At 41.3% G+C, this 16,507-nt stretch overlaps 1 protein-coding gene across 7 annotated transcripts in view; it reads left to right on the top strand.

Moving 5' to 3' along the window:
* LOC117206521 (Down syndrome cell adhesion molecule-like protein Dscam2) overlaps nucleotides 1–16,507 on the top strand; it is a 163,537-nt gene that overhangs the window by 102,944 nt on the left and 44,086 nt on the right. For 5 of the 7 annotated variants that reach the window (XM_033445956.1, XM_033445953.1, XM_033445958.1 and 2 more), the window contains exons 9-11: nucleotides 405–515; nucleotides 700–858; nucleotides 7,603–8,013. In XM_033445956.1, coding sequence (XP_033301847.1) covers nucleotides 405–515; nucleotides 700–858; nucleotides 7,603–8,013 — 681 coding nt within the window. Of the gene's footprint in view, nucleotides 1–404; nucleotides 516–699; nucleotides 859–7,602; nucleotides 8,014–14,244; nucleotides 14,608–16,507 lie in introns of all 7 variants that reach the window. The other 2 variants (XM_033445954.1, XM_033445957.1) reach the window with 2 other exon arrangements.

The following is a 16,507-nucleotide window of genomic DNA, read 5'->3' on the forward strand; positions in this document are numbered from 1 at the left end:
GCGCGTTCGTAGGTCCACCAAAAAGGTTCTCTTTCTAACTTCTCTCGCCGAACAGAATGTACACGATATTTTCTCATTCTTTATCATATTAATGACGAATAAAGCTGTCTTATAACAAGTTTGACTGTCCAAAGTGCAAGACTGTGTTTTCAGTCTGTTGAAACTTAGATAAATCTAATAACTCTACGTTTTTATTACATCAGAGGTGTTAAATGGTATATTGTACTTTATATTTTGATTTGTGCCTGTACCTCGTAGATACTCTGTATTATGGTACACGTTTTAAATTGCGAGTCTTATATATACTTCATGACACTCGATGGGAACGTGGAGAAGCATCGATGTCGCGTCAGAGGGAGAATCGCTCGAAGCGAAATATATGTTTCGTTGCTTGTCAATCGCAGGTTTGCCATATGTCAGGCCCATGTCGACGGTTTCGGCGGTTGCTGGGAAACAGTTTCACATCAAATGCCCGGTCGCTGGTTATCCCATCGAATCGATCGTTTGGGAGAAAGGTGAGTATTAATATGTCCTCCTATTTTCCACATATACAATCTTTCATTTGAAAAATGCATCCATATATCCGTTATACATCGAGCAATCGAAGTGGAGTCAGTAAATTCTCGACGGACTGGCTTGAATTCATTTGGAATTCCAATTGCGATTACGAGGCAAATTGATCGATCACGTTGTTACCAGACGGAGTAAGGCTGCCTACGAACATGAGACAGAGGGTTGCGAACGGTAGCTTGTTCATCGATACGGTGCAACGAGCCGCCGATCAAGGCACGTACACGTGTACCGCCAGGAACAAGCATAACTTCACCTCTCAACGTTCAGTCGAAGTGCGCGTTCTAGGTGAGTGAACTGAAAGCAAATATTTTCCGATACCGGTCTCTTTTGCAGGCATCACAAGGCAGGACGATTTAATTTGCCTCAATATCTGAACTCTACTGGTCACGTGCGGTACACCCATTCATTTTCATTCCTACGTCTATGCTTCGTGTTTGCGGAGTTTTGATGGAGTACATGTGGACGTAGTCGTCGAGACTTTTAACGTTAACATATTTATATTATCTTTCATGTGTATCTTCTCTTAAATTCTCCTTCTTTTTTATTTTCTCTTATAATTACACGGCTATCCATAAATATTTGGACTCCTGTCGCGCTTGGAGCGAAATATCGATGTTTTAATCACATCTTCGATATTACGGTAGGAGAACTTTCTTCTACTGTTAATTCTTCATCCTTAGCCATATCTAGGATCAAACGTTCTGTTAGATACAGACCGAAATTACGAATACACCTGGGTCGCTCACATACAAATTTTTTAGAATGTCGTTAGGGATACACATTTCAATCGTTCTAAAATTCCAATATCGAACAGACACAGTCATTTAATTCAAATATATCCGCAATATCAATTTGCATTGGTCTCAAATTATTTCCCTTTTACTTGTGATAATTAATATTAATTATCATTTTCATCAATATGTACTAATTGTATACGACTAACCGAGACAAAATTCGTGGCTCAAATTCTGTAATGGGGTTTCATTTGAAATATAGTTTGTGTCATTTCCAATAATTTGGAAACGTCCAAATACTTATGGACTGTGCGACGTGTATATCAAATCTTAGATATCAAAAATTTGCAAAAGTAAATCGTCATTTGTACGAAACTATTTGTGGTACAAAGGAAGGGGAATAAACAATTTCTGCGTGACCGGGTACCATATGTGACCATTAGAGATGTCAAAGAACGATTATCAACGAATAATCGCAGCAGTGACATACCGAAAGTTATGTCATCTCTTTGTTTGATATATTCTGTCCTCCCACAACATCCTCCCCCCAGGCATCCCCTCCGTAATTTTCTGCCCCGGCGGCAATCGCATATTAATTACAATTCGTGTATGCATAACATCCCGGCGTGTTTGATGCGTGGCGCCAAATTTACCTTCACACAAAATGTTTCTGTATTAGGTTTACGGAGGAAATTTCGTGTACTCCATTGTTCATCGCTGGCTGGGATTAGTTAACGCGAGCCAGTATTGCTTCGGATTTCACCGGGTTTATCGCGTAGCCGTGCGTGAATTCCCGAAAAGACAGTAACAACCGTGAGCCGCGGGCAAACCAGGTTTATCTCTCGAAACGTACCAACGTTATCGTCTTTTAATCGTTGTATCGCGTCGCCGATAAACCGGCAAACGTTTACGCCCCAATTGAATACACACAATTCGCGATATTTCGGATTTTCTCGCGTTTCTCGCCGTCTACGCTGTGTTTTCTTCATCTTCTTCGTCGCCAATCTCATTGAAAGCGCCCGAAACGTTTAACGAGAGCAGATCGCGCGAGGAGATAAATTCAATTCCGAGCAAACACTCGAAGCGGTTCGCGCAATTTAATAGACGTTGCCTCGTGCGAGGAGACGCAGAAGGGGGAGGAAACGCTCTGTACGTATGATTCCAATGCTGGCAAAGTGCGACGGAAGTTCGAAAAATTCGAGAAACTTGCCGTAAGTTGCCTCAAAGGATCTTGAGGCTCTGGCTGGCGTTCCGGTGAAGCGGAAAGGGATATCGTTCGCGCGACTCCTAATCGTGCAGCTGGCTCGGAAATCGTATCGCGCCCCTTCGAACTCGCCCACCATTTTGTATACTTTGAGAAAGTACTTGAAAGCGATCCTTCGAATCGGTAACCGCTTTCCCGTTTCCGCGAACCCTATCCGTGAAGCTTCGCGTAACCAAAGAAAAACGAAGAAATCGAACGGCAGAGTGAGTATCGAATTCGATTAAACACCAAAGTGGTTTGAGGAAATTGATATGAACGAAATCGATCGATAGTTTCTCGTGGCGTCAAAGTTAATTAACTTGCCACTCGGACGATTTTCTAGTCATCGAGAATGCGATTATTTATCTACTAGTTGGTTGTTCTCGTATTTACTCGAACAGAATGTGATCGCGTTTGAACCGATTAACAAACAGCAGAGCCGGTCAATTCATCCGTCTTACGTTCCACCGAACCGCCACCAGAGCTATATGATCACGCTAGCTACAGCAAAGGAGACAATCAAAGGGAACTCTCTGCACACGATACGACACACTGATCGTGTGTGTGCATAGGATGCTTCTGTGAAACACAATCGTCCGACTGCAGGAACAGTCGGTGGTGCACATACAGCGAACTCTCTGGAACGGACGGTCGAAAAAGTTTCTCGACCGGAAAATTTCTTAAGATAGCTCCTTATCATACGACAGGGATTGCGGTACAATCGTGTGTATATATATATATATACATGTGTGCTAGGGTGTGTACGTGTGCGTGTATGCGTCCATCTACCTGTTTCTATCTCTATTTCTATCTCTAACTCTATTTACAGTGGCTTACAAAAGTGTTTCAACATATGTACGAACTTTTCGTAGATATATTATGCACAGTATACGAGACATTTTCGGACTTCATTAGTATTGCAATGAGATACAACTATCGGAATTAAATGAGCAAAATTTGAGAGAAATCTGAAAATGTATAAAGAGATATCTAAACTGTAGACAGAAGTTATAAGATTATTTGATCTTAGGATTAAGAGCGTGTTTTTGTCAGTCTCTTGATCGTTTCAAAGATACTAAAAATATTAGATTACATTATCATACGATATTATACCAGTTACATCATTAGCTTTTCAGAAAGTTTATAAATTTGAACTTCATTATCCCCATTTCGACTATGCTCATATTAAAATACGTCCTTCTACCAATTAATTAACCAATACCAAAATCTAGAAAACTAACAAAAATAGTATCATCGCGTGCATTTTTAGATTCGTTTCAAGTTTGGCCAATGTGACGATGATACCCATGTCTCGTTACTGTTGCTACTGAATTTTCGAAAAGTTTCATATTTATAACAAACATAACGTAAACGCATAATATATTTAAATATTTTTGTGAGTCACTGTATCTCCATTTCTTCGTCTATCTTCTCTATGTGCGTCAACGGATATCCGTGCGTTTGACAACACTCCGCGAACGAACCCACGCACCAAGAGCACAGCACTTCACTGCATCGCTCAAGCATCTGTCCTTGCACGCGCTCGCCTAACTGCTCTGTATATTATATTACATACGTGTACTTTTGTACATAAAAATTCATAGCGCGACGATGCCACGTACTAACCGGAGGGTACGGGGCCGGGTCTACGTGCGTGTACATGCGCGCTCTAGCGATACACGGGGCGCTTCTACGAGAAAGCTTTCTCTGCTTCGCTACTGTTTAATCGTGTCGTGCATCAACCTCGGGAAAACAGCGTGCCAGCTCTAAGGAATCCCCTTACGTACGCTTCCGTTATCGTTGGGGCCGAGATAACGCTGGCAGGCGAAAAATATCGCTGACCGGTTTAATATCGACTCGCGTCGCGTCGTCCCAGATATCCTTGATATTCGCATTTTACGCTCCGTATTATAGTATCTCGTGACTTATGAAACATTTATCCTTATCTATCGATATCCAAATATATAAAACCGTATGTTTCCAATAAACTTCATATACTTGCTCGGTCGCAAGGTTCAGACGTTTGCGGGTATATTAGTTGAAATGTCGCTCTTTTAACATGTTCCTCTGATACTAATGTTAACAAATTTGGAATTATTTATTAATTACAATTTTTGAATAAATTTTTCAGTTATTCGTATAACAGCTTTTTTAAATTCTGTATTCTATATGGTAAAAAGTTGTAAATGTTGTTTCCTTACATTATTTTCAAATAATATTTGGATTAAAAATTCCTGTAATCGACGAAATTGTACGTCCCGTGATTTGCAGACCTGACATTTCGCGAAGAAACAAAGCGCCAACCATCGCGATATAAAACCATGGCGAGTACACGATCGAACGTTATGATTTCAACCACGAGCGCTCCGTGTATTCGAGAACGTGTGCACGTGCTACTTGTACATAAATATGCTGTTGTCGAAGCATCGATATTCTATTAACGTGACTCAGTCGCCGTTTCTCTCGCGCGATGTGCCCTTCACCATCCAAGCACTTCAAAAACGATACAAAAATCCATGTACAAAGTGTTACATTGTTGTCTTATACGTGTATACATTAACGAATTCAATTTTACCGGCAATTCTCATAATCGAGATCGAAGAGGTAAATGCACCAACGAGGAACGCGTAAGAGTGTTAAACTTGGCGGCTTATAAACGCGGAACGAGTTACGTCTCGACTCGAAAGCAATCAACCAGAGTGCTTGTAAGCGATCGATTGTATTGCGTTTTGTGAAAATTTCGCGCGTTTAAGCGTCGGCAAAAGTCCCATTTATCGGCGCGATGGCGTTCGAATGGTGCTCGCGGGCCACGAATTAATTGCGAAAGCTTGTCGACGGTGGTATTCGATGTGAATCCCGTGGTGGGGGGAATCTTTGAAACGAAAAAACGGGGATCGTTCGATCGATGAGGAGAACGAGTTCATTAACACGATCCACGCCGCGGCGAGGGCGAATTTTTCGCAGATTTCCCGCACCGTTCGTAACCATGAAGGTAGGCTATGAACGAGCGAGCGTTAGAGTGGCGATGGAAAAGTAAAAACCGATCGGTGAAAAATTTTACGGCGCGCCAGCTACGGTTAAATATCAATTACCGCGTTTGTTCTCGCTAACGCCGGTTTATTCGTTGAACCGTTCGAGGGGAAGAAGTGCGTTACGTGGGTTACAATTATCGCGAATCCGATCCCAGCCAGAGTGTTCCGCGATATTAAAAGGAATCGTGGCTAGCTGGCTGTAAAAGGGGGAAAAAGAGGTGCGTAAAAAATGGCGCGTATATACCTAGAGATATACCTATCTGCGCGTGTATGGGGCGTTTGAACATCGCGATTTTCGCGGATTAACTCAAACGATTTAACGATACCAACGAGCAAGCAGATTATATTTCTGCGCGGCGCGTTTTGCTTTTTAGAGGGAGCAACGACACATAGCTTGTGACACATACACAGGCTCATGAAAGTATTTAAACGTTGCAGACATCTTTTATGAATATACATTACGTGTGGTTATATGAAACGTTCGAAAATTTTATTAGCACTGTCAGATTTGGAAATATACGTATATAGAAATTACTAGATATTTAAGAAAAGTACATATTTCGCAGAGACCATAAGAATATTTAAACAGCCAATTATCGGCCAATATTCAATGGGGACCACTTATCATATACATAAGATGGCTGTTCATGTTGTATAATAATCGTTTACTAAATATAATCATAACAGTCGTGTCTCTAGTATCTACGATACTAATAAGATTTCAAAATATTTTGTATAATGCATAAAACGCGAACATAAAAGTTTACCGTAATAAATATTCAAATACTTTTATGAGTCAGTTTCTTTTTATATGGATGGAGGCTTGCAGAGTTATATCGGGGCTGTGATTAGCAGTTAATTCTTAATTGAGGGGATTAAACGAGTGTTGCGTAAGTTATAGAACGGTCTATCCATTGGATTCCGATATAAAAAATAACTGCATCGCTCGCTTTATCCAATTAAGCAAGCTATTGTACAGATATTGGATTAATTTGTTGGGCTAGGATTAAAAAGTTGGCGACGAGTCAAAGATTGAAACTCGAAGGTCTAACGATAAAAATTGCCGGTAAATTTTATCTTTTATCTCCGCGAAAGACAAACAGTGCTTGTAAGTGAAGTTCGCAACGTGAATGTATTCACCCATCTCTTTGAAGCTGTCTGTTTCTATATAGACGATCGCAACGTTAAACGATATTCCTTTATATGTCGCGCATTAGGACACTTTGCGACGACAGAACTTTTAATAAAGTCTAGTCTTATGGTCAAAGATTATATTTCTTGACGCTACCTCAAAACTGTTATTTTAAGACCTTAATTTAGCGATGTGCACGGCCCGCAGATGGAAATTTAATTAACGCCAGTGTAATTACAGAGCAGGCATAGCTCGAGCGGCTTTTGACCACGCCGTGCTTTCATCATGAACCAGACATACGTCCTTTCGATGTATTGCCACTGAATTGTATTTTCGATTGTCGCACAAAGTGTTCTAAAGTGTCAAGCTTTCTATTTCAACTGATATTGTGGACCTCTTAATTCATTTTTATATTATTTTTATCTTACTAACTCGACAGCATCGGTGGACAATTTTGTCTTCCTTAATTAAAATGTCCTGTGTACCATTTTGGAAGTTTCGTTTTGTTTCTTATGCCGTCTTTGTCTCTCTCTCTTTCTCTCTCTCTCTATCTTTGTTCAGTTTCAGACATTTAACCATTATTCCATAGCATTCTGTATAATATAAATTTACTTAAATGTTAACGAAACACCGAGAACTTCAAATATTTCAACGAGCCTCGAGCAATGAAAAAACTGTTAACTAGGAAATGTTAACTTAAGGAGGGCAGAATTAAAAACCCATCCTTTCGACGTGTGTGCTCATATATCTTCTATCCCATGAAAATCTCTCTTCTGTCCTGTTCACTCACACACAAATTCCATAAAAGAATACGCGGTTTTCTCTATAGCGTTTCCTCGAACCGCTTTTGACTGGAATGCCACCTTTGTCTTTGTATTGTTCTTTCAGTGCCACCTAAAATCACGCCTTTCAGTTTTGCTCGCGATTTAAACGTAGGGCACCGTACTAGCGTACAGTGCGTAGTCGTGACTGGCGATCTGCCACTGACGTTCACGTGGCTGAAAGATAACGTCCCAATAGAGACGATCAGGACGTCGCAGGATACTCCGTCGTCCAGCCATAGCCGCGTTCAGGCCCCGGCCAGTCCTGGAGACGCGATTAAGGGGCCCAAGCGGGGCCCCAAGGCCGACGGGCAGGCCGAACAGTCCCCGAGAAAGGCCATTACCGTCCGGCAATATGACGCTTTTACCAGCGCCCTGAGCATTAGCACGATCGCACCCGCGCACAATGGCACGTACACCTGTCGCGTGGCCAATGGCGCTGCCACCGTCGCTCATTCTGCACTCCTTCACGTCAACGGTAAACGCACACCGTTGGTGTACTTCTTCGTTCACGCTCCCACTACGACAGAGGTGCCACGCTTCCTTTTTTCGTTACTTTCTTTGCTTTTCTTCGCGTTTCCATATCTTTTGGGCGGTTCAACAATTTGGCAATTTGCAATTGCATCGCATCGATCTCGACGTGTCTGCATGCATCGATACGTCGCGAGATCGTTAGATTTACTACGCGAGCAATAATGCTTACTATGTTACTATAAAAGGTTCCAGCGGATCGATGAAATATTTCAAATATATTCCAGAAACGATCGTACCGAACAAGGCTGTGGGTTATAATGGATATGTGTTCTGACGAGTTGTCGTTCAGACGAATGTATCTTCAGGAGATTGAAATGCATGCTTTTACAAGAATCTACATACAATAGAATTCTGATTATATGAACTCATTCGTTTGAATCAACTCTTAGTCAGAGTTCGATTAACTGAACTTCTGTTGACCTAATCCAATTGTTTAGACGTGAATTCCTATTATACGAACGAGAGAACATAGGTAGAGGGAAGACTCGGCAAACTCATATTATGTGAACTCCAATCATGTTTATAATTTGACGAGTTTCTATAAACGGAATTTTACTGTATCTGATTGTACCGGCACATCCGTTAAAATGGCAATTCCTCAGAACACGTATCTACTGTAACCATTATGATCTTATTTGGGAAACGATCGCTTTAATAAAATCTTGCGATAAAATTATAGCAACAATCTAAAGCTTGGAGAAAGCCTAAGCTTCAATTTGGATATGCATAGTTCTAGCGACTATTCATAGTGACTAGCCGATATGCTGATCGTTTTCGCGAAAGGGGAATATCCCGAAAGTGACGTGCAACGATACGGATTTCGTGGATCGATTCAGAGCAACAGAGCCGTTGTGGGATCGCTGCACGCGATTCACGGAACATAATAAAGACAGACTGGCAATTTTCCAGGTCTGCGGATTATGTGCTGGCGCTGGAAAAGTAACTGATTGATCGGTTGGTAAGGAAACAGCGCAACGCGGTCGTTCTAGTGGGTCGGGTATGATCGATCAATCAGCGAGCTCTCGAGACTACGGCATCGCGATGTGATCAATTTTCTGTTGCGTCGTGGGAAAAAAGAATTTTCGATCGGTTGTCGCGTCTCTTGGAGCTCGAGCCTCTTAGAAAAATCGGTCGGTCCCTAGAATAAATACTTTTTGATAATCAATCGACGTCGATCAATTTGTGTATCGATCTTACATATATCCGCTTATATTTTGATTTTAAAAAGAACATCATAATCGCTATCTTTGGTTGGTTTTCTTTAAGATTCACCTCTGTCGTCGTTCGCGAGTCCAGTTTCTTAAGCACCACGTACACTGACGATCGTCGAGGATGATCTCGGAGCCGGAAAATTACAACAGAGAGGCTGTCCGATGTCATTCGACGCGACCTGTTTCTGCTATGATGCTAGTCCAAAGTGCACGCTCAACGGCACGTTCGACCTGTGACAACTGGCGAACATTCGCGTTCTCCACTTCTGCTTTGCCACGATCTTTCGCCTATCGGTCCGTGACGGTTCTATTTCTCTTCCGTTTCTCTCTCCCTTCCTTTCTTTTTTCTTCTCGCTTTTTTTTCTTCCGCTTTTCTATTACTCTTTTCGTGACGGTTAGCTCGAGAAAAGATTCCTAGGAAGGAATATCGCGAGGAGGATATGGAGCGTGGCGAAACGTGCCGCGCTCCGTCTCGTCGCGGATTATTAGATTTCAATTTAGATTAGAAGTAGCGACGCTGGGTGAAAATCGAGACGGTGAGATGATTCGTTGGCCGTCGTTGCCGGTCTACGGAGTGGAACCGCCCGTGTCCCTGGTAGAACGTGCCGCGAATTTTCAATCTCATATACTTCCCACGATTTTGAATCCTTCTTGTATAATATCTATCTCTGTCTTTTTACACTCTCTGTGACTACTGACTCTCTTTGCACGCTGTTTCTCTTTTGCACGCCCAATTGCACGCTTTTTCGGATGTATATATGTAAATATATATTTTTCCCTCGGATACTCTTAATACGTACATATATATATATGTATATTTATACGTATGTATATCTATATTGTATATGTACAGTTAACAGATCTTGCCAGTGTTTCACGTAATGTTCGTTTACGGACGTTTTGTTTTCTCTCCTCTATAGTGTGTAATAATCGGGCTGAATCAGTCGATTTGAAGGTGTATGCCTCGTAGATCGTACAATTGTGATCTGTGACATCGAAGCGCTCGTTGAAAATCTGCTTCGGAGGCGAGTTTCCACTCGTTGCTCCAAACTCTTATGTACACGACTATACGCACGCATACATGGATACATACGTATACGCATACACCACTATACACACACACACACACACTTTGTCCCCCCACTATTTCTCCGTTTCTGTAACTCTCTGTCTGTCTGTTTCTCCTGTCTTCTCTCCGGGATATGCTCGCGCAGAAACTCGTGTTCAGACCGGTTTCGAATTCGCTGCTGCGAAATTAAACGAGAATCCGGCGTCAGATTAGGATTTTTCGTTTAATTTTGCGCTCGGCGGCCACGGGATCGGGCTCGATGTCACAGCGTGAGACCGCTTCTACGTAAAAGTTACCATACCGTGCTGAGTTTTAATCTTTGCGCGCAATATATGCGTGTTTGTATTGCATCGCTCAGAATTAACATATTCAGGAGACAATTTTGATTCAGTATTGATTGAACATATTGCGTTTCATATATACAGTAATGTTCGTTTCGATTATAATTGATTTCTCCTAAATTCAAACGATCCAGCCTTATTGCTTTTCATAGTTAGCGTAATTCGAGTTCCAACTTGGTCGAATTCAGTGTAATTTAAATTTAGAAGTAGCCTATAGATATACCGAGAAGAAGCCAGAAATACAGTTATGTTCTGATACAGATGATGTCAAGAAGATTCAAGAATCAGGCAGATTCGGGTTCAAAATAAGACGAAAGTCAGGAATAACGAACTTACATCGAAGCAGATATTTTTTAGGAGTTAATTATTTCCGATTAGACGTATATTCTACGTATAGAGATAAGTTTGAAAATATAGTAAAAGTATAGAATAAAATTGCTTCATCTAAAGAATGTCGTTTCTTGGAAAGTCGAACGAATCGAATGAACTAGGTAGAGGATTGGTGTATCAGATTGGTTCTTCGTTAAATATATTTAAACTCTATTTGTGCAAAACGAAGTATTATATCGGAAAGTTCTATTCTACACTTGCAACTTATACTCTTATTTATTTGAGAATTAAGCAAATTCGGATATTCTTGACAAGTTTCGGTAAAGTCAATTTTCTCGAAAATGTAACGTCTAACGGAATTTTGTTATTCTCGATTTTCTTCGTATATTGAACTGTAGAATCCCTCTAACTTCAATTACATCACGGATTTTGATTTATAGTTGATCGTGTCTTTGTCGTTTGTTTTTTGCTAAATTGTTCCTTTTTCCTTATTAATGGATTTTTAGAAAATGGTTAACCCCATGAAATTATAACGTGGTTCTCGATCTATTGAAATTTAAACGAACATTAATGTATATACATTATATAATACATAATTTCTATGGTATTCTTTTACGTTGGATCGTTGTATAACGACACTTCGAAAACACGATTCGCATATAGTAGGAGTCGTGCTCTTTTGTCCCGTTTTCGAATGAACCGTCCACCTTTGTTGCTCTCTCGATATTTGTGTTGTATTATCGTGTATCAGTCACGTATTTGACCGATTCTGACCGAGTTACATTATATTATATCACTATCACTATCCAGTAGAACAGTATCTTTTTATGAAGACTATGCTATGTTTTCGCTCGAGATATTCTCTATGATTTGTGTACTATCATCATTATCATCATTATTATCATTCAAGTTATATTGAGACCGTAGTGGTAAATCGTATTTGGGCGAAATCGATACGAGAGATCTGTAAGTTAGGAATTCGGGAAATGTTATCTTGCATGAGATTGATCCGGCATATTATTACGCATTCGATATACTGTTAATTCGGTGGAATTCAAGTAGTTAAAATCCTTCATTAAGGTACAGTCGCTGACAAAAGTCTTTGTACATCTTACAAGAAGAATATTTTTGAATAGATAAAATAAAATTAAGTGTGATATATAAATCGTTTTATTCAATTTAAATTTAAAATAAATTAATGACAGAACATTAATTAATTAAATCATATACTGGACAAATTTTGTACTGTTTTATTTTAACAAAAATAGCCTCTCTCTAAAATATACGGAGACTTTTATAGGCAACTGTATGTACAAGATCTCTCGTGTCTTTTCATCCTACTTAGTTTTCACGCTCGTTTCGATAATTGACTGCTCGACGTTCTATAGGTCCTGGTAAGTAAACTCATCGTTAATCAACTCGAATGAGAAAAGAAAGCCAAACGATCACGACGAATTATTTCGACTTAACGCCTCTTGAATCAACTTATGAAATCTATGCGAAAGACGCGCCAGTAAAGCGAACAACGAGGAGACCAAAGGTTCAACGAAACCCCGATGAAAATGTTCATTAAAACAGACCACCGGTATAAGGATCGTGCAGTCACCTCTGGTTTCAACTTAGTTTCGCCGAAAGTCTCATAAAGACATATTGGCCGACATTAGCAGTTACTCCGGCTCATAAATGTTCATTTTCCGAGCCACGAGGTACGTGTGTGTGGTTCTGGCCGAATATTTATGACCGAGCCACCATTTTTCACGGACTCGGCCGGGGTTACCGTTGCACCTGTCCAGCGTCCACGTTTCGGAGGTCACGTAGCAGGAAACACGTAGCAGAAACTCCAAGTTATCGCGGTTATCAAACGCCCAGTTCTTGTACAAACTCGACCTACTTGAAATTCGTCTGTGGCGAAGTAGTATAGGTTCGTGTTTGGTCAGACAACGAAATAGAGTAGCCGCACGGTATCAACCGCTTCTACCGGAGGATCAGTGCGGATTTGATCAAATAATGTGATCGCGAAATTTCGTACTTCGTGACCTCCTGCGCCAATTTCACGATGAGACTTCGATCACCGGAATAGGAAAAAAAAAAAAAAAGAAAAAGGGAAAACGAAGCGAGATACTGGAAATTGCGGGCGAATAGAGTATTATACGGAACGGAGCCAGCGGAATATAACGGTGATATTACAGAGGGTTGCGCAGGCACCGGTTCTTTTTACCAATCGTTTTTGGATTGTCGTTGCCACCGAGAGGAACATTAATTACGGTCCGTCCGCTCACCGGGAACGGATTAAACTCCGAGCAGTTTGTATCCGCCAGTTGTATTTTAATGTTAATTTCAGACGTTCGGGAAGAAGATTTATTAACTCTCCGTTGTTTTGGACGCGTAGCGCCGGCGCTATTAATTCCGTTTCAACGGGCCGCCTCTGAAGTCCCGCGGAGTTTCACGATTTTCGATGTAATTATCCGGCTCGCCATTTCATTCTCTCCTAGGTAATTCGACACTCTTTCAACATACCTGTAGCCGAGCCTTACTAGACTCGCTTTACTTCGTTTCATTTCGCTGTATTCGCTATCGAAACTCAAATATATAGAAGTCTCGTCGTTTAAAGGTCCGTTTATACAAAACCGTGCCATATCCACGTTTCATATGTATCTATTTATACGTCATTCATTCTATATATTCGTTATTATCAGTAGTTCGAATGGCCTCCGGTTACACTTGGTAGTCTCGGATATTTTCCTTCTGTCTCGGTCTGACCGCGTCAAGCAACGGCCATAGCACGAACTTGTAAAATTGTGCCTGAACGTATTCCGTTCGTATATGATGTTATACAAAAACGAAGATTAGTTGATACGAAGATTGTATTTTTCATAGTCGAATATTTATCCCGGATACATCTTGGATGATCCTGGATAGTACATAAATATCAACGCATAAACACTGGGCCAATATTTAGACACGAAACGGACATGGCACGTTTGTGTGTAAATGGATCTTGATGGTACTCGTATGTTGTTCCTCTGGCGCGCTTGTTTTATTATCTGAAACTTCCTCTCATCTTCCAGTCCCCTTGACTAACCTTTCCGCAAAAGAAAAGAAAAAAAAAAAAGAAAAAATAGGAAACGAAGACGAGAGCGTAATCTCTGGTCGAGATACGCGTATAGGAGAACGGTTTGTGCCCGCATGCAGGTACATACTATTATCACACGTCACGTTTATAGTTCCACCGCGGATCTCGCCGTTTTATTTCGAGAACGGTGTGACGGAGGGGATGAGGACACAACTAATGTGTACCACGAGCCAGGGTGACCAGCCGTTCAACATCACGTGGTTGATGGACGACAAACCGATACAGGTCAGGCCGGGTGACGGTGCGTCGGTGTCGTCTTCGGCGTCGTCGTCGTCGGGCGGATCCAACGCGGCCGTCGTCGAGACGGGCAACAACATACAGATAAGCGACTATCCGCCGTTTTCCAGCATCCTGACGATAAATAACGTCAGCGCTAAGCACAGCGGGAACTACACGTGCCAGATCAGCAACGTCGCTGGCCTGGCCGAATACTCGACCAGCCTCTCCGTTGCTGGTTGGTGTCTCAAACGAGCAAGAACAAAAATCGACATATGGTAGCTGTAAGAACCTGTGTACATAAACCGTGTGCCAGCCAGATATACTTGTCTCTGACTGTCTTTCTACAAATATATATTGTATATATACACGCGTGTATATACATATTACGGCACAGAAAATCGAACAGCCATATCGAAGGATTGGAGTACGGTTTGTTTCGACAGAGTCGATTCGAACGTCGTGTTTTCGTTACCCTCGATCACGCTTCCTCGAGCTCCTATCTTCTTGGATTTTTCATGATCCTTCCATCCTATCACCGATACGATGTTCTGCGTGTATAGATTAAATCGGAGATTTCTACTTCTTCAAAACATTTCGGCTCTGAAAATTTATGGAAAACTGTCCGGTGTATCACAGTCGAGAAGATATATTGTTATAGGGACGAACGTTCCAACGTGAGAAAATGCGCATCCGTCTTCGTCAGAGGATACATTTCGAAGTTCGATCTATTTGAATTATCTATGCAATATCGAGAGATGGCCATTTTATGCCAGATATTTGTACACTGACTATAGCATTAGTACTTTTATTTTCTTAAATTCGCACGAAGGTAGAATATCAAGGCTGGATATGGTATTACGTTGCCGAGGATTCTTTTTTCCAGCGCCTATAACCCCAGTAAGAAGACGACGGAGGTCTATTTAAGGCGGATAACATTCCGCTCCTAACTGCCGGAATATTGCCTTAAAAGAAAATAGCGAGAGAGATCCGCCAGGCAGATAGCTTCTGTTCTTTCAAGGACACCGATGGTTGCCTCGCAATTACATTTGTCCGGGTACCAACCGCCTTTTCCATAGCCGTTCTTCGCAGGGTTGTGCTCGGTGCGTGTACCAAGTAGTCGTTTGACTCGTTCCGGGCGCGTTTTTTTTAACGCGAGCACGTTTCTTCCGTTGCCGTTTTCCCCAACGATGTTTCCTCGTTTCCATCTTCGAGCCATCCTCTCCCCGCTATTCCACCTCTGAACGACATTACAAGCCTAGTCTTCCTGGGGCGAAAGTTTACTGGCAGTCGAACCGGGAGCTCTCGCGAGGATACGACCCAGGCAAATTAGTTTCGAGTTTCAGAGGGGTGGCGCGGTAATGCGACTTTTCAAGAAGTTCTCGGCAGCCGTTCGACGATTTCGAAAGTCGCCGACACCCATTCCTTCGCCGCGATCGAGATCTAAATCACTTTCTACCTTTGTATGAATGGAACCGGTTCTCGGCTTGTTCCCAAGCTACGACAACAAAGCTGCGCCGTTCTTCCGTTTACGACAGCTGTGAACTTCCTCGCACGCGGAGTCGATTAAATTACAGGACCTGTACGCACGGTATCGTTACACGAAAGGAACTTTCCGGTAAATAATAGTACAACAACATGCAGCGAAGGGGAAAACGGAAGGACGATGCGATCTTAATCTTCGTTAGTTAAAATGAATTCTTCCAGAGACGATAAAACTCGTTAGTAGAGTGTGGATATTCATGCAAATTTGTACTTTTATAGAATAAAATTAAAGAACGGGACCTAAGTAGAGATTTGTCTCGCATACTCACGTTATTGAATCCCATTGAATTTACATCGTAATTGTGAAAAGGGATTTGAAGAATTTATTTTATATTATTTTCGTCGTTATTTCTTCTTCCATCTAGGTACTACAATTTTACCAAGTTGAAGAAAATTTGAAATATTTTATGTCATTATACTAAATTATTTTTTGAAATCATGTATAGAGAGTCGCTTGATCATTTGATTTGAGTAATTAATACGTTTGTATTACAACGGAAACTACTACGCGTTATTTCACTGCTTAATCATTAATGGGTCTTTCCCATAAATGCATAAAAGTCTACAGTCTACTCGTTACGCTTTCATTGCGT

This window comes from Bombus bifarius, unplaced genomic scaffold (genome assembly GCF_011952205.1).
Source record: "Bombus bifarius isolate JDL3187 unplaced genomic scaffold, Bbif_JDL3187 scf7180000008008, whole genome shotgun sequence".
NCBI classification, from domain to species: Eukaryota; Metazoa; Arthropoda; class Insecta; order Hymenoptera; family Apidae; genus Bombus; species Bombus bifarius.